The sequence below is a fragment of the Colletotrichum godetiae genome (assembly GCF_030913485.1).
Source record: "Colletotrichum godetiae strain CBS 193.32 chromosome Unknown BDP55scaffold_46, whole genome shotgun sequence".
Lineage (NCBI taxonomy): Eukaryota > Fungi > Ascomycota > Sordariomycetes > Glomerellales > Glomerellaceae > Colletotrichum > Colletotrichum godetiae.
Window position 1 is genome coordinate 86,903 of NW_026851294.1, and position 19,929 is coordinate 106,831.

General features: G+C 54.3%; 9 protein-coding genes across 9 annotated transcripts; 5 read left to right on the forward strand and 4 right to left on the reverse strand.

The window, feature by feature from the left end:
- Positions 1-1,144: 1,144 nt before the first annotated feature.
- BDP55DRAFT_732170 (Skp1 family protein) lies at positions 1,145-1,842 on the forward strand (the record flags this gene model as incomplete). Its single annotated transcript, XM_060579908.1, has 4 exons — positions 1,145-1,211; positions 1,281-1,378; positions 1,442-1,612; positions 1,666-1,842. 4 exons carry the CDS (start codon positions 1,145-1,147, stop codon positions 1,840-1,842), a joined length of 513 nt encoding a protein of 170 aa, XP_060425489.1.
- A 1,256-nt stretch (positions 1,843-3,098) lies between these two features.
- On the reverse strand, positions 3,099-3,393 carry BDP55DRAFT_560218 (ribosomal protein L39e; the record flags this gene model as incomplete). Its single annotated transcript, XM_060569968.1, has 2 exons — positions 3,099-3,147; positions 3,293-3,393. Coding segments are annotated over 2 exons (150 nt in total), but the record flags the coding sequence as incomplete, so codon positions are not given.
- A 1,020-nt stretch (positions 3,394-4,413) lies between these two features.
- Positions 4,414-5,901, forward strand: BDP55DRAFT_290259 (ADP-ribosylation factor family protein). The gene is made up of 5 exons (XM_060566545.1): positions 4,414-4,799; positions 4,908-4,946; positions 5,035-5,118; positions 5,228-5,551; positions 5,642-5,901. The coding sequence occupies exons 1-5, from the start codon at positions 4,725-4,727 to the stop codon at positions 5,663-5,665; spliced, it is 546 nt and encodes a 181-aa protein (XP_060425491.1). The 5' UTR covers positions 4,414-4,724; the 3' UTR covers positions 5,666-5,901.
- Positions 5,560-6,278, forward strand: BDP55DRAFT_291007 (uncharacterized protein). Its single transcript, XM_060566546.1, has one exon. It carries the CDS (start codon positions 5,779-5,781, stop codon positions 6,136-6,138), a length of 360 nt encoding a protein of 119 aa, XP_060425492.1. The 5' UTR covers positions 5,560-5,778; the 3' UTR covers positions 6,139-6,278.
- Positions 6,279-6,419: 141 nt separating this feature from the next.
- BDP55DRAFT_635747 (uncharacterized protein) lies at positions 6,420-6,998 on the reverse strand (the record flags this gene model as incomplete). The annotated part of the gene is made up of 1 exon (XM_060572809.1): positions 6,420-6,998. The coding sequence occupies one exon, from the start codon at positions 6,996-6,998 to the stop codon at positions 6,420-6,422; it is 579 nt and encodes a 192-aa protein (XP_060425493.1).
- A 3,556-nt stretch (positions 6,999-10,554) lies between these two features.
- On the forward strand, positions 10,555-12,449 carry BDP55DRAFT_675742 (catalase). The gene is made up of 5 exons (XM_060575768.1): positions 10,555-10,967; positions 10,997-11,000; positions 11,078-11,734; positions 11,797-12,107; positions 12,184-12,449. The coding sequence occupies exons 1-5, from the start codon at positions 10,720-10,722 to the stop codon at positions 12,212-12,214; spliced, it is 1,251 nt and encodes a 416-aa protein (XP_060425494.1). The 5' UTR covers positions 10,555-10,719; the 3' UTR covers positions 12,215-12,449.
- A 555-nt stretch (positions 12,450-13,004) lies between these two features.
- On the reverse strand, positions 13,005-13,386 carry BDP55DRAFT_560287 (uncharacterized protein; the record flags this gene model as incomplete). Its single annotated transcript, XM_060569976.1, has 2 exons — positions 13,005-13,109; positions 13,300-13,386. The coding sequence occupies 2 exons, from the start codon at positions 13,384-13,386 to the stop codon at positions 13,005-13,007; spliced, it is 192 nt and encodes a 63-aa protein (XP_060425495.1).
- A 2,939-nt stretch (positions 13,387-16,325) lies between these two features.
- BDP55DRAFT_675753 (major facilitator superfamily transporter) lies at positions 16,326-18,234 on the forward strand. Its single transcript, XM_060575769.1, has 2 exons — positions 16,326-16,899; positions 16,996-18,234. Exons 1-2 carry the CDS (start codon positions 16,534-16,536, stop codon positions 18,073-18,075), a joined length of 1,446 nt encoding a protein of 481 aa, XP_060425496.1. The 5' UTR covers positions 16,326-16,533; the 3' UTR covers positions 18,076-18,234.
- Positions 18,234-19,857, reverse strand: BDP55DRAFT_771644 (PQ loop repeat-domain-containing protein). Its single transcript, XM_060581116.1, has 3 exons — positions 19,774-19,857; positions 19,538-19,703; positions 18,234-19,418 (listed from the first exon to the last, which is right to left on the reverse strand). The coding sequence occupies exons 1-3, from the start codon at positions 19,830-19,832 to the stop codon at positions 18,576-18,578; spliced, it is 1,068 nt and encodes a 355-aa protein (XP_060425497.1). The 5' UTR covers positions 19,833-19,857; the 3' UTR covers positions 18,234-18,575.
- Between the last annotated feature and the right edge of the window lie 72 nt (positions 19,858-19,929).

Sequence of the window (19,929 nt, forward strand, 5' to 3'; positions counted from 1 at the left end):
AAGCTTACCTAATGGGGCCTGCCCAGCTAGGCCTGTGGGTGAATCAGCTCGGTGGGAGTCTTCCAGGTTACGTCAGGTCAGATCGCCTTGAGCCGTCAAGGATACACAAGCTTCACACTGAAGGGCCTTGTAATGATGCATGACTCTATAGTTCTTCTCAAATCTTACTGCTGGTGCTATTTCAGTATCTTTGCAAATATATTATAGACTCTCTCTTTACATCGTACCACCAAAAGAAGGCCGATGGGGCCAATGTCTGGGCGAAACTTCCGTACAAGCTGAAAACATCTCTTTGTCCGTCATTATGTAAGGGAGCCGGCTGTGCCTCTGTCCTTGCTTTTGCGCACAAAGGTGAGTTGTATTCGGCGAAGAGTCACTCAGGCAAATGGGTGTTTTCTGTATGGTAGGTACCTAGGGTAAGGTGATCTAACACCGCCAGGAACCTTCTGCCTTTGACTTTCTCTGCATGAGACTTTCATTTTCTACCATGTTGGACGAGAGGGTTGTTCTTTCCCAGGTCATGTCCAATGTCCATTGAGTTGCTGTGCCTTTGCTAGTCCACCGAGGCCATTGATGGCCTGCTGAAAGGCACCAAAGGGTAGGCACCTCCAGCCGTATAAAGTTCTCCAGGCAACAGATGTAGAGACCCATAAGAGCACGAACAGATCAGCCCGTTTTGAGCCAATCAAAGCAACTGCCGCCCTTCACCTCTGCCTGCTCCCTCAACTTCCACGGGTAGCGACGCCCTCTCTGCCTCCCACTTCTCCACAACCAACAGCCGCCTGGCCGCTCCGACCCCCCAAACTATCCTACTCAACGTCTGACGCAACAAAAGCCATCTTCGATCACATATTCACTGCTCCGTTTGGTCACCTCTCTCCAATCAAACTACTGTCGCCGGTCGCATACGAAATCTTCACCTTCAGCTCTATCTCCGAATCATAAACGTAAGGCCTCCAGCTATATAATCCCACTCCTTTGCTCCTTCCCCACCACCGATCGACTCTTCTGCCTTCCCCACCATCCTCCAGAACCAACTTCAATCCTTCGATCAATCACCGCCCGTCAACTATCGCCATTCACCACCTTCAAGCTGACCGCTCCAAGATATCCCACATCGCAGATACCAATCTAACCAGACAAAATGGCCGCCGAGAAGAAAGAATCCAAGATCTGGGTTCAGTCCAACGACAGCATCACGATCTCCGTCGGTACGTCAGACCCCTCCTTCCGCCAGCGGGCCTACTCTTTGCTACCCCATGCTAATTCATGCCCTCCAGATCGTGTTGTCGCTGAGCGCTCCATGCTCATCAAGAACATGCTTGAGGATGTTGGTGATGACGCCATCAGCCAGGAGAACCCCATTCCCATCCCCAACGTACGCGTCGCCTCACCTCACCTTTTGGTCAACTGATCGACAAGCGCTGACATTTCCTCCCAGGTCAACGAGGCGGTCCTTCGCAAAGTCATCGAGTGGTGCGACCACCACCGCGCCGACCCCGTCCAGACCGCCGATGACGAGAACGACGCCCGCAAGAAGACCACCGAGATTGAGGAATGGGACCAGAAGTTCATGCAGGTTGACCAAGAGATGCTCTTCGAGATCATCCTCGTGAGTTGCCCGTCGCTGTCGTATCTACTTGAATCAAACTAACATGTCCATAGGCATCTAACTACCTGGACATCAAGCCCCTCCTTGACGTCGGCTGCAAGACCGTTGCCAACATGATCAAGGGCAAGTCGCCGGAGGAGATCCGCAAGACGTTCAACATCACCAACGACTTCACCCCCGAAGAGGAGGAGCAGATTCGCCGCGAGAACGAGTGGGCCGAAGACCGTTAGACATCACGATAAATCAAGTGGCGGAAGAGCCGGAGTCTGGATTTGACTACTCTTCGGACATTTCTCTGCACAGCTAATGTGTGACGCATCGTACTCCGGCGTTTTAACGATCGTTCATTGATTCGTTTTCGGTTACCCAGGAAAGTTTGCGGGTTGCTCCACAGGTCAGGAATTCACGTCCCATAGGGAAAGGGACGCTTGGTAGATGAGGTGCTTAACACAAAGTCCATCCCATGCGCAGCAGATAATGCGCGCGTCCCACTTGGTTTTGCTACATCTTCATAGCAAGGCAATTAAGTCATGATTTCGCGTCTAAAGCATAGCGTTGTTTGTTGGTGGGTGACATTTTTGGCGTTACTAACCCCAGACGATCTATCTAGGTTCCATGAGGCTGTTACAAAATCCGATGTTGAGGTCGGCTATACAGCGAGATCTTTGCACAGGACGAAGGTCAACGAGTTCCAGGCTTTGAGCGGTAAGGCTAACGGGCAAACCTCACTGCCCACTAGCATGCTGTATCGTCGGCACGGGCTCGAATTTATTCAACAGTGAGTCATTGAACAATTGTAAGCCAGATGACTGTGAGAACTTGGCGGTCAGTATCACTACGGTCTGTTAGAAAAGGCTTGCTTGGGCCCGATAGCAGTGGCTTTTCATTTGTAGGCCTCTCTGCTACCCTTTCTGTCGATGGTACGAATCATCTTTTCCATGCGCATTAGCTATTGACGAGGTAGTTTAGATCTCCAATGGAACGACCGGATGGTGGCCCGTTGACAATGTGCAGGGAATTCGAAGACCGCTGACCAAAGTTGGCTCCTGCAACTCAAGGAAAAACCAGAAGAGAACTCTCTGCCGCTGGCGACAGCCTGGCTCGAAGAGCAGGGAGAAGCAGGGAGAAGCAGGGCTCATACGCAATACCCCATCACGCAAGAGCAGACGAGAAGTAATCGTGGGGGCCTCATCTCTTCAGAGGCAAATTTTGCATTTCCTTTCCCTATGACCGTAACATGCAATACGTAGAGTCTAGCCGAACCGGGCATCCATTTTGTTTCCCCTCCATCCTGTTGTCAAAAGAGACTCCCCCACGAATTCAGGACTCGAGCCAGTGGGTATTTGAGTCCATCAGAGTGAACCCCTCCCGTTTGATGTGAAAGTTTTCCCCCAAGTCGAGCGCGGCGTCGTCGTTCGGTCGGCGGCATCCATATAGAAGTCCGCAGGATAGGGTAGGGATTTGAAGAGAGAAGGAGGCGAGACGTTTAGATTCCGAGACGGGTCTTGCGCCAGTGACGACGCTTCGCGTTGTAGCTGTGACAAAATGTTAGTTTCATGTTTTTGGCGGGGTTGTTTTGTCCATAACGAAGGCTCTTCTTTCGCCCTGAGATCATTTCGAGACCCAAAGACGAAAAGACAGGCTTCCCGGACGGATACAGAGGGAGAGGATGTATCGTACCGAATGGTGTTACCAGTGCGAAGGCGAATCCATTGGGGGATGGGGCGGTTCTGCTTCTGCGCCTTGGCGAGCTTCTGCTTCGTGCGGAAAGACTTGTGGCTCTGTATCGCGGGAAATGGTCAGCGTTCTGCTTGAGCTCGAGGTTTTGTTCTCCTCCTCTTCGTTCAGGTCGCCCTCCTCGGTCGTTTGACGATGTTGCCCTTCACTTCTTCATCAACCCTTTCCACAGCCGACCGTACTCGTTCAAACGTGCACAGCCGTGGGACGCAGTATGTCGGTAAATTCGGTCGCGGGCAACATCATCATTCGTCGAAGAGATCGTGGAACGAGGGCGAGGGCGTAGTATATCACGTACCGGCATTTTGACGGCTTGTTGGCTGATCAAACTGGTGCGAGTCCTTTGGGGTGGCAGTTGTTCTCCAGATGGGTTGGGTTGAATCGATCTCACCACTAGAAATGAGAAATTCTTGTGCACCAGGCGCACTAGGTTAGCGAGCCCGCAGTCGTCTTGATTGGTGGACAGGGCAAGAGGTGGAGTCGGTCACGCTTTCGGAGGGGGAGGGGCGGCACGAGAGATCACTCGCCTCTTGAGGCTCAGCCGTGTGGCTCGCTCCTACTTTTTTTCTCAGGTGCTGATGCTGATTAGATAAGACTGGACAACGAAAAAAAGGAAAGTCTTTGTTGCCTCAGGCATAGCATCCCAGTAGTATGCCTACGTGATGATCCCTGCATGCCGATAGGCTTGAGCGGTCGACGATCCCAAAAGTGGCAGCCCGCGGACCCTTTGGGACGCCCAGATGTCCCATCCATGCATGTCTTGAAAACTGTCAATTAGGGGGGACCCGTTCCGCTACCTTACCTTTACTGTTACGCCTTAGGGGGGAAGTCAAGCCATCCGAGATTCTTTTGCAACGGTCCTTTGTCTGCTACTCGTAAAGACAAAAAAGACAGCTCGACGAAACGAAACCCACGACGAATTAAGCCAAACCCTCGGAAACAGTAAAAAGGAGAGAAGCTACTTCTTCTTTGCCCCTGAACGCCACTGAAATTCGTTGCCCTCTTCTTCTCACACCCCTTCCCGTCTTGCTCCTATTCTTCACCAACGGGAAAAGGCCCTGCGTTTGTACATAATTCCAGCAAGTGGGCGGAGCTTTTTCTTTGGTCAGCTTTCGTCATTCTACTGCTGCTGCTGCTCGCCCCTTGGGAAACAAGCCACCTTTTGCTACCACCAGCAACCTTAGCTACCTTGAACCTCCGTGACCCTCCTGTCCCGAGGCCAACCGCGTATATTGTGACAGCATACAAGTCGCAACTCAACCCCGAACCCGCACACGGCCTTCCGCATCCCTAACGAAAGCCCCGTGTATACACAAACGACCACCTCATCCCACACCGAGTTCCCCGCGAAAAGCAACAAATCTTCTCTTTCAAAATGGGCGCAAGCATGTCCTGGCTGTCGGGCCTCGTGTGGTCGAAGAAGGAGATTCGCATATTGATCTTGGGACTGGTACGCATCTCCCACCCTACTTTTTCGCCAACAAGCCCATGATGCAACAACTTCGTCCGAAACGCGGAGACGCCAGGCTGACAAACCACCGTGTTCTCATGATTATAGGATAACGCTGGCAAGACGACACTTTTGTACAGACTGAAGGTGAGTTTAAAGCCGACTTCTCTCCCGCTGTCGCTCAAGGTGTGCGTCTCGCAAACTGCTCTTGACTGACCCTCTTTGACATGTCCAGATTGGTGAAGTCGTCACCACGATCCCGACGATAGGATTCAATGTCGAGTCCGTCACATACAAAAACCTCAATTTCAACGTTTGGGTATGCAACCGCCCCCCTAAGCCCCTACCACTACAATACCACACGCAAACGAGAGACACAGAGGAACCTGGAAGAGACTGACAACAGCCATGCGCGCGCCCGACTATAGGATCTAGGCGGTCAAACCAGCATCCGCCCCTACTGGCGGTGTTACTACGCCAACACGGCGGCCGTCATCTTCGTCGTCGACTCAACCGATATTGAGCGTCTACAGACCGCCGCCGAGGAGCTGGGCGCCATGCTCAACGAGGAGGAGCTCAAGGATGCCTCGCTCCTCGTCTTCGCCAACAAGCAGGATCAGCCTGGCGCCAAGGGTGCGGGCGAGATCTCAGAGGCGCTACGCCTCGGCGAGCTGCGCGATCGGAACTGGAGCATCATGGCCTGCTCTGCGGTCGACGGTAGCGGTGTCACGGAGGGCATGGACTGGCTTGTTGTACGTGCATACTCTGAAGAATGCCCCCTCTAGGTTGCTAGAAGGGGGCCCAACTTTATTTTGGACAGGAGTACTGACTTCTTCTGCTAGCAAACCGTCAACCAGGAGTCATAAAGACGAGTACTTCGCCGACCCCTACACGACTAACCTCTCGAGAGTAACAACTTATATATAACGCCCCTCACGATTTATAATACGGCCCATTGGTTGGGTAGAGCTGCGCATTCATGTGTGTTTGTCGACTTCTTCTTTTTGTTTTGGTGAGAAAGAGAGGGCATTGCAAGATCCCCGTCGACCCTCGGCGTACCGCGGGAACGGCGTTTCTGCGTTGGGTAGTGCCGGACTCCAGCGCAAGTACTTGGAACAGTCAGTCTTCAGTCTGGCCGCCTCGAGTGTGCGTCTACGAATATCTGAGCGACGGTCTATCGAAATGCGAATGGGTGAATGCGTGTATTGCGCAGACACGTCTTATGCGGCGACCAGGGTGCCCGAACGGGAGGGGCGAGAGAGAGACACACAGAGACAGAGGAAGATATGACGGAGGAACCGAGTTGATTCGTCCATTTTATCAGTTTACACGCTTCTAATGCCAGCACGGGGACGTCGTACCGCGTCCCTGGTTTCTGTTCTGACACCTCGTTCAGTCGCTCGCGTGATGGCTAAACCCCTTTCCCAGAGTTTACGCGTCGTCAATGAGGGTTTGGACAGCAACAGGGCCAGAGAACGAGCCTTTGCGTATCCTAAACCCCGTCTTTAACATTCCTTACACAATGGGGTTCACAACTCTAAGAAGAAATGGGAAAAAGGAATCATCGGTGTAGTTTAAGCTAATCTGCATGGAGAAATCGAACCTCTCGTTTTTGCCTCTTCAGACCAACATCACAACAACCCACGACTGACCGATCACCGCCGGCCCGGATCCTCTAGCGGCACCCGGGACGGAAGTGGCCGAGGCCAACTCGGTGGGACACACCGACACCGTAGTCGTTTCCGTTTCCCGCCGTTGCCTATGCACGATAGGCGGCATCTCAAAGACGCACGTCGGAAGCTGGCGACCGCTTGTCGTCGTCGTCGTCACGGCCGTCAGACTTGCTCTCAACACCCTCTCTGTCCCCGTGGCGAAGGAGTCGTGGCTTGTTGTAGGGGCAGAGGATGAGGGAGAGGCTTGGTGTGGCGGGTGGATGCAACCGCCGGCTTCGTGTTTGCCGCAGACCATGCCCTTTCTACACCACCAGGTCTCGGAGGAGGCGTGGCAGCAGACGGCGTCGGGTGGGATGCAGCCTTCGTGGCAGGAGACTGTATTCCCGGGGCAGACTGTGCCGTCGTCGATGGGTGGCTGGGACGGGGACGGGGACGGGGACAGGGACGGAATGGATGTTGATTGGGAGGTTGCTGCCATGGTGATGGCGAGGAGGAAGTAGAGGGCCGTGGGTGTTGGGAGGAGCATCTTGTCAATTTGTTTGCCTCGTTCTTGCGAGTATCAAGGGAATTTTGGGTGGTGTGAAGTTTGGGTGATCAAGACGCATCTTCATGGGCTTCTTCTCCCTCGTGGCAAGATTGACGAGGCTTCTATTTGTACGGTCTTGAGGGCGGCACAAGTATGCGAGTAATGAATCACATCACGGAGTTGGCTGGCAGGTGAATGATTCACAAACTTCCTTCGCCTCATCTCTCATCACTCATGATGAAATCTTCATCATAGAGACACATCTTGTTTGCTTCCTGAGCTGCGTTACCACATGACGGACATATTTAGTTCGTCGGGTGCGGGTGCGACGCAGTTCGGAGGGTTTGCCTCGTTTGCGTGCTCCCGGCTCACTTCCCCGTTGAAGCTGGACACGTCGTCCAAGTTGCTACGCGCCTGTTGTTGACGAGGCGATACTGTTTGAGGCACGACTCTGGTGGCTTTGTCTCGGGTTGCTTGTCTTGGAAAGACCCGACCATCAGGGCGAGGTTGTGTCTATGATTTCTGCAACATCCGGACCTACTCTTGAAGTGGACGAACGTCAAGATGATTGGTGAGGCTTTCGACCGCTCCATCCCGTCTGAGGAGGTAACAATTCAAAGACTATTAAGTCTGTTTACGGTTTGATAATTGTACGCTCAATGCAGCGAATATGGAGCGTGGCTTCTTCGCGTTCTTGTTATTACTACTTTACTTACGCATAGGGTTGGCTGCTTCTTTTGAGCTGCATTACTCCTACCGGGCTTGGATTCTTCGTAGGCCTTTTCTATGAAGCGGTTCTCAGGCTTTACCTCCCAAAGGTTGTCATCCATGGCGAGATCGACAGAGATGCCAGCTCTTTCAAGCGAGAGCTCGTAGAGAGGCTCTGATGTAGATCACAGGCCCAGATTGCCTATGTCACCATTATCCTCGTACAGTGTACCTATCCGCAATTTTTGGCGACATTGGACGACATAATATGGGCGACATATGAACATGTCATTGATGAGCTAAATTAAGCACTGGCCAATAACATGATGTCTGTCGCTCGTTTCTGCGGACCTCCTGCGACCTTTCACTGCATCAAGTGCGCTCGGAACGGCTCCGGAACACGTTCCGCAGTAGTTACAGATTCTCTCGAGTCTTGCTCTCGAGGAATCGCGATCGACCAGTCTCCATACAACTTTGAGGCTAATTGAAGGAAATTTTCAAGGCTTCCTCTCGCTAGAGTGGAGTACATCCCGGAACATGCCTCCTCCCGAGTCCTTTACTATCGGAATAAGCCGATGGCGCAAGACTCCTATTCGAAACCAGTCAGGCAATGCAAAACCTTTTAACTCATCACGCCGTAGACAAAATCCTATCCAAATGATCGAATCAGATCGAATTTGTTAAAAAGATGAAAAGCTTCTGGTTCCAGGACCGAACGCGGGAATCCGGGCACCTCCGGGATATCGCCGAGATGCGAGGTCTGGCATCTCGGCGTTCTCGGTGCTTGAGACCAGCAGAGCCTGCGGCGGCGGCCCCCGGAAACGCTACCGACGGAGACGGTTCACCACCCGAGCAGCCTGTCACTGCTGCCAGGTACGCGCGCTGAGCCATGTGACAGCGCGAGACAGCAGCTTGACCCGGGGCCTCGGCCATGCATGCCGTTGGGGGGTTCAGAACCACAGCCTCTGAAGATTTGGTGACGCGACTTTCCCATGGCACATGTACAGCGGTCCTCCTGCGATCTCGGCGATAACCCAATTCTTGTACTCGCTCCACTCGGAGGAGCCCAGGGGAATGCCATCGCGAATGGGCTACCGCCGGCATGGACTGCCTTTCTGGCCCCAACCCGACCAGTGATGTCATGGCAGCTCACTATTGTTTGCCTGAAATGGGAAATTTTCCATTCTCCCGATCTGGGCAAAAGACACGAGGTGAGCAGACAGCGGGTCGGGGACCGGTGAGGCGGCTTCGCTGAGCCGTGTCGTTGACTGCAGTGGCTGTAAGTCAACTTTGAACCCCGCGGCCGGGCTCTGAAAAATCTCAAAGTTTGATGCCAGTTCATCCAAACCCCGACGGGTACCGGACAGCCGTCGCTTTCCGGCATGCTATTCAAATGTAATGTGCAGCTATGTTTATGGGGAAGGGTGAACATGGCAGACCTGTCTGAGTAAGTAGAAAAGCATGAACGGGCGTCCGAGGGACGCAATCCTCGGCGTTGCCTCAAAGTGATGAAAGCCTAGCCTAGCCGTTGATGTGCATGTATGTGGCCTGATGGACGCCGTCTTCACCAGCATATCCCACGCCGCGCCGCATCCTTTTTTTCGTATCAGCGAGTTTTCTCCGCATCGCAGAAAGGCTGGTATCTAGATTATTCCCCTCGATGCCGACATTGACGGAATCTAAAGAATCCCCCCCGCAACATCTGGGGAGGTATCCGTAGAGCAACAGACTGGGTCATGACTGATGTACCCGGGCAAAAGAGACCAGCTGGGCAATGGTGGTGGAACCCCCGCCGTTGTCGGAGGGGCCAGGAGAGACAGTGGACCAATCCGAGTAGTGGAAAACGCGAGTTATGCCTGAGAAGGCTGGCGGTGGTTGGCGTCGGAACATCAAGTTCACGATAACGCTGTTAAAGATATCCCAAAAACGTCGTGCTCCTTAGTTTTTATAACAGAGCCTCAAACCAAGGGTGCAGAATTGGAGTTATCTCTAGGGCGAGGCTAGAGACAACAGATCTGCCACTCAAAAGCAGCAGCAAGATTGATCAGTTTGGTCTTTGCACCTCAGCAACGAGAGGTGGAGTGACAAGGGGTGGCTGAAGGACGCTAGGAAACGTCGAGATGGAGCTCTCTGTGGACCTCGGCCATCCCAAGCTTGCATTCGTCTGCTCTCCAATTGGCCGTGTGTCCCACCAAAGCTTCAGAAATCAAAGAGGAAAGCCACCCTTGCCCGGACGACTTACGTCGTGTCCTGGGGTTTCTGCTTCGTAACTTCAACGCCCTGAGTGGGAGTACAGAGCTCATGGGGCTCCAGAAGCCGAGGAAACTGGGGCAAGTAAGAGGAAGAGGGAGGAAGAAGGAGAGGGAGGGGCCGAGGTGTAAGGAGGGTCCCCTCCCACTTCTGGTACGTCTTATTTCTTTTCTTTCTGCCATGGAGCTTTAGAGTATTTATCTTTTCGTCTTCCCTCTATTGGACCGTCCCCCCGAGACTTTCTTTGATCTGCTCTTTTTCGATCTGACTTGCCATTTGCCGCTCCTGTTTGTTGGTGTTGGATCTTGACAAGCACACAAGTTATCCCTCCGACTTTGAAAGCGCAGAACATCTCTCCTAACTGAACCGACGAGGACGAGAACCGCCGACAAGATGGGCTCCGAAGACGAGAAGCCTTCTACCTACCGGTATAACGAGAAGCCGACTTACACCACCTCCAATGGCGCCCCTGTCGAGAACCCCCAGGCATGGCAGCGCATCGGTCCCCAGGGCCCTCTGCTGCTCCAGGACTTCCACCTGATTGACCTGCTGGCCCACTTTGACCGCGAGCGCATTCCCGAGCGTGTCGTCCACGCCAAGGGCGCCGGTGCGTACGGCGAGGTACGTGAGACGGACGGTTCCTGTTGTGCTGGGTTGAGCGACGGGCAGCCCGGCGCTCCTCGAGAGAATATGCTGACCAGCATGCGCGCGGGGCTTACAGTTCGAGGTCACACATGACATTAGCGATATCTCCTCCATCGACATGCTCAACCAGATCGGCAAGAAGACCAAGGCTCTCGCCCGTTTCTCGACTGTTGGTGGTGAGAAGGGCTCTGCCGACTCAGCTCGTGATCCCAGAGGTTTCTCTGTCAAGTTCTACACCGAGGAGGGCAACTGGGACTGGGTCTACAACAATACTCCCATTTTCTTCATCCGCGACCCTGTCAAGTTCCCTCCTTTCATTCACACACAGAAGCGTCACCCGCAAACTAACCTGAAGGATGCTACGATGGTGAGTGTTGAAACCCCAACTCTTTTGAGATGACATGAGCTAACTTGAGTAGATGGTAAGCAGTGATGACCAGAAACACATTACAAACTCATTCTAACTCAAATTTCAGTTTGACTACTGGACCAAGAACCAAGAGTGCATTCACCAGCTGATGCACCTATTCTCCGACCGCGGCACCCCTTACTCTTACAGACACATGAACGGCTACTCGGGCCACACCCACAAGTGGACCAAGCCCGACGGTTCCTTCGTCTACGTCCAGATCCATCTCAAGACGGACCAGGGCAACAAGACCTTCACCAACGAGGAGGCCGGCAAGATGGCGTCTGAGAACCCCGACTGGCACACCCAGGACCTCTTCGAGGCCATTCAGCGCGGCGAGCACCCCAGCTGGACCGTCTACGTCCAGACCCTCACCCCCGAGCAGGCCGAGAAGTTCAAGTGGAACGTCTTCGACCTCACCAAGATCTGGCCGCAGAGCGAGGTGCCTCTCCGACAATTTGGCAAGCTCACTCTTAACCAGAACCCCGAGAACTACTTTGCCGAGATCGAGCAGGCCGCCTTCTCCCCCTCCCACCTGGTTCCCGGAGTCGAGCCGACCGCCGACCCCGTCCTGCAGTCCCGCCTCTTCTCGTACCCCGATACCCATCGCCACCGTCTCGGCGTCAACTACCAGCAGATTCCCGTAAACAAGCCCCTCAACGCCTTCAACCCCCTGCAGAGAGATGGCGCCATGGCCATCAACGGCAACTACGGCGCGAACCCCGTACGTCCCCCTTGGTCCCGATCTATACATTATGTATGGGAAACCAACTAACTCTGCCCCAGAACTACTCCTCAACCTTCCAACCCCTCACCTACAAGGCCGTCAAGGCCGTCAATACTCCGCACGAGCAGTGGGCCGGCGCCGTCGTCACGGATCTGTTCGGCCCCGTCAAGCCCGAGGACTACGAGCAAGCCCTCGGCCTCTGGAAGGTCCTCGGCCGCCAGGAGGGCCAGCAGAAGAACTTTGTCAGCAACGTGTCTGGTGCCCTCTCCGGCGCCCACCCCGAGGTCCGCTCGCGCGCCTACGAGATGTTCTCGCGGGTTACCCCCGAGCTCGGCGCCGCTATCATGAAGGAGACGGAGAAGATTGCCGAGTACGTTTTTTCTTCACCTATCCCTGAGGCAGAACGCCTTGATGATTGCGGACGTGTGGCTGACTGTTTTCCTCAGGCCTACCAAGGATGTTCGCTCCAAGTTGTAAAAATATGGATTGAAAAGTTGATGAGAAACGCCTGGATTCACGTTGTAAAAAGGCGCCCTGAAATTTTGATATAGTACCAGAGCTGCAAGAGTCGACGTAGCACGAGATATGTCAGCCGGGATTCAGCTCGAGGCAAGATGAGAGGGTTTATTGGGATACCCAAGTCACGGGGGCACTGACGAGACAGATTAGTGCCAATCAACTCGGAGTACTTCAGGAAGAAAAGAGAAAAAAATTCGTAATTGTTCAACAACAAAGATGAAAATCCTACAAAATTGTGACATTGTCACGAGCATGAAATCCAATGCCCTGGTATATGTTTGCGCCTGAATTCCCCCCTTGACCGCTCAAGCCCCCATCTCATGTCGGATCCCCACCTCTCTCTTCGTCTCCTTCCTCTCTCGCGGATTTCCAAAAGAGCATTTCGGTCTGATTCGTCTACGATAGCCTCCATCTCGAAGCAGCGTTCGGTCTATACGGAAGAAGTGACGGCAAGACGCGTGGCAACGACGGGTCTCCTCCTATCTAGTCTGCCTTCGGAAACAGATACGCAAATGGTGTACTGTTTAGACGGAACTAGCAGCAACAGCAGCAGCACTCGCAGCATTCGTAGCAACAGAGGCCGGCGCAGAGACCGCAGCAGACAGCCTATCAAAAGAGAGTTGTGACGTTAGCCAACGTGTGCTTCTACTGGGCGGCAAAAGCATCTCTTGCGTCTCTAGTAACACATTTCTGAATCCGCGCAACTTTACTCCTGATTTCGACCAAGATTACGGGTTGCGTAGGATTCTCAAAGGAAGAGGGAATTGGATTGTGGTTTTGTTTCACTTACTCCGCCATCGCCGCCGCCTCGCAGGTTCGCTGTTTGATTCATCGTCATCGGCTGATTTGGGCCCTACAGGTTTTTCAGGCTCCGGTTAGCTCGGGAGTCGGGAGGTTTGGTTGGACTCTCTGGGCTTCCTGGTGTGCCCGACTCGATGCGGGACGATGATGGGGCATCGTGGAAAGCGTTATCGAGAAGAGGAACACCAGAGTGAAGTGCTGATTTCTTTTTTTAGAGGTGGCTAAAGGGGGCCGCGACATACAGGTTGCTGAGAGCTGATCTTGTGTTCCGAGAGCACGGCTGGCGCAGGCTCTCTTGGCATCTGATTGTACTCGATCTGGGACGACATTGCTTTTTTGCGTTGTTTGTGATTACGGATTACAAGGAGGAACTTGTTCTTTGATGTGTGTTATGTGTTCGATCCGAAGACTTTTTGCAGAGTCCGGAGCGAGTCTCTTCAAATCGTTTGCTCGTTCGTGGTTGATAGAAACGAAGGTTGTGGTTTGTAGTCGTGGTCTAAGTCGAGTTGACGGTCCTTGTGTGCAAGAGACAGAAAGCAAAGTCACACCTGGAACCCAGCCACATTGAACGCGCAAACAGCGATTGACCGTTTTATTTAAAAGAAGAACCAACAACTAAAAAAAAAAAAAAAAAAGAGTGACAGGGCACAGGAAGAAAGTTATCTAGGAACCCGAAGTTTGAGAGGTGCGTGGCCCACGGTACGTCCGGGGGCCACCCCTTCTCCTTCCTGCATGATGAAAGGCAGACTTTCGAGTTGAGGCCCAGCTTGGCGCTCAGGTGCAAGGCAAAAGAAAATGGCGGAGGGACCAGATCGACGACCGTGGGCTGACAGGCCTGGTATCTCTCTCTCTTTCTGGCCTCTGCTACTACAAGTACATACCTTGCCTTGTCTACCTTATGTCCCCGCATGTTGAGTTTCCGTGGACGAGGGAGGGGGGACCCTCTGTACCTACGACACCCGGTGTGTAAGAGTCACCTCGAACCGGCACATTGATTGCGAGGGAGGTTGGAGGTCACTGCAAGGATGGACGAGGCTTAGATCAGGCGGTCCCCTCCATCTTGGGACTCTAGGATGGGAGAGGCGGGGGCTCTGGTTCGGTGTGTTTGGGGTTTTGGGATGTCTGAAGGGTTCAAGCTGCCGACCGATCTACGTCTCTTCTTTCTTACGGTTCTCTCATTTTTCTCTACGTAGCCTCCATTTGCGGGTTGAGTTGTTCTGTGCTGGCAACGTGATGCGAGCTCGGGGTATCCTTTCCTGCAGACTGCGCTGAGACAGGGCTTGCGCCTGACACTTTTCGTTGCGTGGTTGCAACTGCGGTTGAACGCGTGTTGGGGGGATCCCGGGATGGAGAAGAGGAGGAGGGGGGGGGGGCCAAACGGGGGGTGGAATGACCTCAGTTTTGGAGGAAGAGAAGTTTCTCAAGGGGATTGGATCGGAGTGGGAAAGGGATACCGAATGCGGTTTGTGTTGGTGATGGGCAGAATTGGTCGAGGCGCCCGTCGCACGGTGAAGTGGTATTAGGCAGGCAAGAAATGGGAAACTCTGTTTTGCTGACCTTGCATCGCTTTTGTGTCTTGGGAGTTGGGATGAATGTGCTCTTTTTTTTTTTTTTTTTTTTTTTTTTTTTTTTTTTTTTTTCGGTGTCAGTCGTCCTTTAGTTGAGTCTACCTTATGCAATGCGGTGTACGGGTCACTGTAGGAAGACGAGCCGATGTTTCTATTGTCTTTTTTCTTTTTGCTATGGATCCAAGTCCGTTCACAATTAGTGTAAGGCTTACTAGTCTTACCACATTTTCGCTTTCTTTTTTCCCTTGATTTTCTGAAGAGTCCTCACACCCGGAACGTTGTTGCGCTGGCACACCGGGCAGAGAGATTGACCTATCTTCGGTAACATGTTGGAACTTGCAAAGATCCCGGAGGACCCGATCGCGCGGGATCGCGCGACGCTGACTCGTCGCCAGTTGATGGAAAGTGCGGGACGACTGCCACAGCCGCGCCGAACCCGAGCGCGATCTGACGTGGTATCCGTTTGTGCGGATGCCATTACTCTAGACATGCAAGGTTACAGGGTCTAAGAACTACTTTCGGGCCTCAGAAATATACGCGGGAAACAATTACCCCCCCTTCGCACTCAGCCTCGGCTGGGGCCTATCCTCCTCAACTTGGGCGAGGAAAAGATTCAGGAGAGACATTCTGCTTCTGGTGTCGCAGCGAAGGATGTTTTGGGAACATTCTTGCCGCTGGGGAATAACGTGGGTCAAGGAATTTGGCCAGGATTTAGGAGGAAGCCTACCATGGCGTTTGGTGGGATTTTTTCCCCAATCCGAAACGGTGACACTTTAGATGGAGAGTCCAATGAGAGGGAGCGAGGCGTAGCATGCAGTGCGTTTGAGGATTGGTTGGACTGGAGATGCAGCTTGTATGGGATGGTTCACTGCCTGCTTCCAAAGCGGTTGCTGGTCGGCGGTGGCTATGTGACCGTACCTTAAACCCGTATCAGGTACGAAAAAGGAGTCGCGATGGTGGAGTTCCAACACGACATCCTTTAGCCAGTATCCATCGGCCTGATTTGCCGACAAATCTCCTTGGCTTGCGGTGAAGAGGACGGGTATCTTTGCCGGATTACGCAGGGGATCGGGCAGACTTTGGCGAGGGAGATCCTACGCAAGGCTGACTACAGAGTCCCTGGGCGTCGGAGCTTGAAACGGGTAAAACGGGGGGCTTTTCGAAGTCTCGGCCGCCACTGGTCGGAAGGGCCGCGCCGCTTTCGGGGCCGAATAGTGGGTCTTACGGCACCGGATATCGGGGGCCCAATGAGTGTCTCAGCAGAGAGTAACTGCCACAAACGGCCGACATTGCCGGTCAAGGGATCTCTGGTACTGCCCTAGTCAGCGCTCTCGTGTTATCACTCTAGATTCTAACACAGCATCTCTCGGAAACTTTCTAAACTGGTCAAATCAGTAATCATCGGCAAAAAAAAAAAAAAAAAAAACGAAACCCCTGCTTCTCACATAAAACCGGAAGAGTGGTCGGCTTAACAAGCACAGAGAAGAACAGAGCGAACGAGGGGCAGATAAACAGAGACGGTGACCCCAATAATCAATTTCATCAAGCCTTCAGACATATCAATATTCGGGACAGGTACCTGAAAGACATGAAGTCTCTGCCGCGGATCAGCATGCACCCTCCAGGGACCAGAACCAACATTGTGGATTTAAGGAGTAGCCCGCCCGTCATCCCTTGTCAACGAGTCAATCGGAGGGCGTAGAGTGGGCTCCCCGCCGAGACTAGTCTCCCCGCCCCCCGGCCGATCAGCGACTTCAAGCTTAAAAGGTGCCGGCCTCACATGAGCGCGAATTGCAACAGCTGCAAAGACATCTCCTTTCACATTTTCTTTTCTTGGGAAATAAAACAGGACAACGCGGAGTCATCCGTTCCTTACTTTCCGTGGTGTGCCTAGTAAGAGTCGCGACCATGTCTACCTCGCAAACGGAGCTCCAGTACCTCACCCCGCACACTGAGGCCGGAGTCGGGGGCAAGATCTCGGTCCCGGAACCCTCAAAAGCGGCTGCAGAATTTCGTACTGTCGGAGGGAGCAGCGGCGACGAGAATGGCGTCGCCGGCGTGCTCAATGACTCCCACAGCGCGAGCCAGGAGTTCTCCTCCCTCCCGCCCGTCGATGGCGGGAAACAGGCCTGGCTCTTCTTGGCCGCCTGCTTCGCCGTCGAGATGCTCGTCTGGGGATTCCCCTTTGCCTTTGGTGTCTTTCAGAACTACTACTCTACGAACCCGCCGTTCGCTGGACAGGGCAACATCGCCGTCATCGGTACCTGTGCCATGGTAATCCCCCCTCCCTCACTCTTCTTACCGATACTTCCCTCTCAAACTCTTAAACAAGGAGACACATCCCTCAATGCTAACTCATCCACTCCAAAGGGAATCATGTACCTAGGTGGGCCCCTCCAAACCGCCCTCCTACGTCTCTACCCGCGCCAAACCCGCTACGCGCCCATCGTAGGCCTCCTCATCATGTGCTTCGCCCTCGCAATGTCCTCCTTCTCAACTACGGTAACCCACCTCGTCGTCACCCAGGGCATCTTCTACGCCGTCGGCGGCAGCATCACCTACATGCCCTGCATCCTCTACATTGACCAGTGGTTCGTCCGCCGCAAGGGCTTCGCCTACGGCATTATGTGGTCCGGCACCGGCCTCGCCGGCGTCCTCCTCCCCCTGCTGATGGAATACCTCCTCGGCACCCTGGGCTTCCGCACGACCTTGCGGCTGTGGTCCGGTCTGCTCTTCGCCCTCACCGCGCCCCTGGCCTTCTTCATCAAGCCGCGCGTGCCCATCACGACGTCAACGGACGCGACGCACGCCCGGCCGTTTAATAACATGCGCTTCCTCCTATCCCGCCCGTTCCTCCTCCACCAGGCCGCAAACACGATCGAGGCCCTAGGCTTCTTCCTGCCTGGTATCTACCTCCCTTCTTTCGCCCAATCCACCCTCGGCGCATCCCCCTACGCCGCAGCCCTCACGATTCTCCTCATCAACGTCGCCTCCGTCGTCGGCTGCGTGGCGATGGGCACCCTCGTCGACCGCTGGTCGGCGCCCTCGTGCCTGGCGCTCGCCAGCGCCGGCGCCACCGTCGGTACCTTTCTCTTATGGGGTCTGTCGTCGAACCTGGGCGTACTCTACCTCTTTTGTGTCGTGTACGGCCTCTTTGCGGGCGCGTATACCTCTGCGTGGCCGGGCATCATGAAGACCGTGACGGAGCATGAGAGGGTCAAGGGTAGGGGCGTCGATCCGATCATGGTGTTTGGCATGTTGGCTGCCGGGCGCGGGATTGGGAACGTTATTTCGGGCCCGTTGAGCGAGACGTTGGTCAAGAGCGCGCCGTGGCGGGGTGAAGCTGAGTTTGGGTATGGGAGCGGGTATGGGACGTTGATTGTGTTCACGGGGGTGACGGCTTTCGTGGGTGGTGCCACGTTTGTGTGGAAGAGGCTCGGGTGGTTGTGAGCTAACATCACCAGTTTGGAAGAACCAAGCAGTTAGATAGAGGTAGCAGACATAACATTTCTCTTCGGTAGCAATCACAAAAATGAACATGCCACCGGGGGACCAACTCCTGACGCGGAGATTGAGAGTGAGCAGTCTCAACAAACATGCCACAAGGTCTCCTCGTCCGATAGTGATGATAAAAGGGATAGTTTGTAGATCTATTCTAACGAGTCTCGCAAGGTTCCTGAGGCTCCTGCCTCCTTCATACAACAGCCAACTCATGTCCCTCCTCGGAGCTGCCCCCAGCTCAACCCCCTTTTTGTTTTCCATAGCGGTGAAGTAACCAGCCTTTTATCCCATGCCTCTTAAGTCCTGTAATGCGATAGATACTTTTATAGTAAAACAATGACTACCAACCCTTTTTCCGTGTATCAAAGACGCCTTAGATAAATGTCACAAATGCGATTCTTCAAAACCAGTAACAAATGCGGGGAAAAAAAAATACTCTCATGACTCTCTCATGGGTAGACAGAGTCACCACGGGCGAGCAGCGGTCGCTGATCCCACTGGTCCTCGTCAATGCTCTGGTCATCCTCCTCCTCGTCATCGCTCGCGAACTCGTCCGCGCGGTACATGAAGTACTGCGCAAAGATGCCCATATCAAGCAGCAAAGTACCCAGGCTCCCTGCCAACCAGCTCAGGTTGACGAGCATGTAGCGGCCGTAAATGGCGTTCGCTTCGCCAGGCGCGCACTCGTCGTGCTTGCAGCGCGGGTCGTACGCGAAGATGCTCAGGACGTACGTCAAGTTGCCGAGGCAGGCGAAGAGGAAGAAGAGCATGCTCACGCCCTCGGTGGACTTGCGGCGGTAGTTGAGGAGGAGCTGGGGCAGGCGGGAACCGAGGTAGAAGACGGCGCAGAGCCAGCCGAAGACCTGGCCGAGGGTGTTGAAGGTCAGGGCGTCGCCATCGTTGGTCTGGTGGCCCGGTTCTTCGGCGTGGGAGTACTTGCGGCTCAGGAACCAGCCGACGACGCCGGCGGCGCAGACCATCAGGACGGCGGTAGTGTTCCAGGCGATGGCCTGGAGTGCGGTGGACGGTCGCGGGGGAGGGGCCGGGGTGCCGATGCCGGCCTCGGGCCGCATGGGCACGGCGGGGGAGAGGTTGGACCAATCCGAGCCTCGGCGCTCGCGTTCGACGATGGGGTTGGGGAGGAGGCCGGTCCGCTCGTTAGGTTCGCCGGTGCGGTTGCGTGGCTTCGGGACCGGGGGCACGACCTCGTCCTTCCAGGTGAATCCCCTGTAGTAGAAGCACTGGGCCAGGAGGACTATATCGGCAATGGTGTAGTAGATGGCGAGGATGATCTAAGGGGTAGAGAGGAGTCATAGCGTCAGCTGGGGTTCCTGATGCATGACAGCATGGGCTGGCTGCAGCAGCAACTATGCTTTGGCTTTGCAAGGGGTTCTCTTTCTAGGTGACTCACCATGGTAGGAAGGACGCCCTGGAGGACAGCGCCCAGGATGTTGAAGACATCGCCGGCGAGCCAGACGATGATGAACTGCAGTGAGAGACCGTCTGCGCTGCCGCGGCGGAAGTTCTCGAGGATCTGGGGGGAGAAGACGACGACCCAGCAGGCGATGGAGATGGAGCTATGCGCATTGAGTAAGCATTGAGGATGCAATTGGTCGATTTGATGACGGGTTGGAAAGTCACGCTTACCCGCAGATACCAGAAATGGCCTCGACATCGAGGTTGAGTGGTGCGGTAGGGGGCGCCATGATGCGATTTCGGAGGGGGGGGGGGGGGGGGGGGAATGCGACCAGAGAGGATGAACGAAAGGGGAGTGAGTAGATGCGAGCTTCAAGAGAGAATAGA